Source organism: Canis lupus, chromosome 23, assembly GCF_048164855.1.
Source record: "Canis lupus baileyi chromosome 23, mCanLup2.hap1, whole genome shotgun sequence".
NCBI lineage: Eukaryota > Metazoa > Chordata > Mammalia > Carnivora > Canidae > Canis > Canis lupus.
This window is the reverse complement of record NC_132860.1, coordinates 23,609,687-23,611,661: the sequence shown is the minus strand read 5'-3', so window position 1 is coordinate 23,611,661 and position 1,975 is coordinate 23,609,687. Positions and strand designations below refer to the sequence as shown.

General features: G+C 42.2%; 1 protein-coding gene across 1 annotated transcript; it reads left to right on the top strand.

Moving 5' to 3' along the window:
- Positions 1 to 503: 503 nt before the first annotated feature.
- Positions 504 to 1,442, top strand: LOC140615533 (olfactory receptor 52J3). Its single transcript, XM_072795401.1, has one exon. The coding sequence runs from the start codon at positions 504 to 506 to the stop codon at positions 1,440 to 1,442; it is 939 nt and encodes a 312-aa protein (XP_072651502.1).
- The last annotated feature ends 533 nt before the right edge of the window (positions 1,443 to 1,975 follow it).

The window sequence follows — 1,975 nt, the reverse complement described above, 5'->3', positions numbered from 1 at the left end:
GGATTTCTTAAAAATATTTTTTCTTTGTCTTAGTCTTTTTTTTTTCCTTAAAGTCATTTTTTACTACCCCTGTAGCATGTTAACTTGACCTCAACTGTAGTCTTCATGTTGCCAGTGTCACTCTCCAGAATATATTTTCCAGAGTGGAATCACATCCTATTCTCCTTCAAAATGAATGATAAGCTCCAACTATTAGAAATCTTCACTGAGCTTACTGCAAAACTCCATGTTTGGGATTAGAACTCAATGAGCAGACAGGGTGGAAACTCTGAAAGTTGCCTTGACCTGCTTCATCAAATGGCTATGAGATATCTCATATATGTCCTTCAGTAACAGACTTACTATGTATTAAGCATGACATCAACTCTATGCTGAAACACTAAGCTAGCGATTGACATGGCATCTCCTTCTCCTTCTGATCTCTCCTTTGATCTCTATCTCTCATTCTCTCTCATTTTTCCCCTAGACCAGGAGCAACTTCACCTCCTTTGACCAGTGACAGGATGATATACCACAATAGGAGCATTTTTCACCCAGCCACATTCTTCCTCGTTGGAATCCCTGGTCTGGAAGGGGCCCATGCCTGGATCTCCCTGCCTTTCTGCTCTGTTTACCTTGTGGCTTTACTGGGCAATGCCACAATTTTGCTAGTCATCAAGATGGAGCAGACCCTGCGGAGGGAGCCCATGTTCTATTTTCTGGCTCTCCTTTCAACTATTGATTTGGCCCTTTCCACAACCTCTGTGCCCCGAATGTTGGGAATCTTCTGGTTTGATGCTCATGAGATTAACTTTGGAGCTTGTGTGGCCCAGATGTTTTTGATCCATACTTTTACTGGCATGGAGGCTGAGGTCTTGCTGGCTATGGCCTTTGATCGCTATGTGGCCATCTGTGCTCCCCTCCACTATACAACCATCTTGACATCCCGGATACTGGTGGGCATCAGCATGTGCATTGTGATTCGTCCAGTTGTGCTGACACTTCCCATGGTCTTCCTCATCTACCGCCTACCCTTCTGTCAGGCTCACGTGATAGCTCACTCCTACTGTGAGCACATGGGCATTGCCAAACTCTCCTGTGGAAACATCCGTGTCAATGCCATCTATGGGCTTTTCGTGGTTTCCTTCTTTGTCCTAAACCTGGTCCTTATTGGCATCTCCTACATGTACATTCTCCGAGCTGTCTTTCGCCTCCCATCACAGGATGCTCGGCTAAAAGCACTCAGCACATGTGGTTCTCATGTTGGGGTCATCTGTGTTTTCTATATCCCCTCAGTGTTCTCCTTCCTCACTCACCGATTTGGACACAACATACCACGCTACATTCACATTCTTGTTGCCAACCTCTATTTGGTTATCCCACCATCACTCAACCCCATCATTTATGGTGTAAGGACCAAACAGATTCGAGAGCGAGTGCTCCATGTCTTTATAAAAAAATAAGACTCATGACATGTTCTTTTACTAAGGATTTTCATCCATCTACAAAGACCTGTGTGTTCTTGCTTTAGCAAACATCTCCTAGTCCTAATCTGTTGCTGCCAGATTGAGATACAAGCTGATTTATTCATAATTGCTGACTAATGGATTCTAAAACTCGTGGAAACTTCACTGGATCTCAAGTTCAAAGGGCTATCTTGGAAGGAGCTGTGTGGCCTCTGTCTGCATGTCTTCCCACAGAGTCCTTCATAATATAAAGCTTCTCTTTTTCTGGGCAAAGAATATGTTATATGTTTTTTTGTTTTGTTTTTTTGTTTGTTTGTTTGTTTGTTTGTTTGTTTTTTGCATTCTATAATTAGATAAATGTGGCAGTGGAGATCTGACCCTGTGTCCTACATCATGCGTTGGTTTGTTTGTCCATTCATTGTGCATTCATTTTATTATGCCTTTAATTTATATTCATTTTGTGTTTATTGTTGTCTTGACTCATTCTAATTGCTAGGGATAAATGCATGAACCAAGTTAACACAAAATGT

Coding starts and splice junctions, on each gene's coding strand:
- LOC140615533 (XM_072795401.1), top strand. CDS start 504: ATGATATACCACAATAGGAGCATTTTTCACCCAGCCACATTCTTCCTC.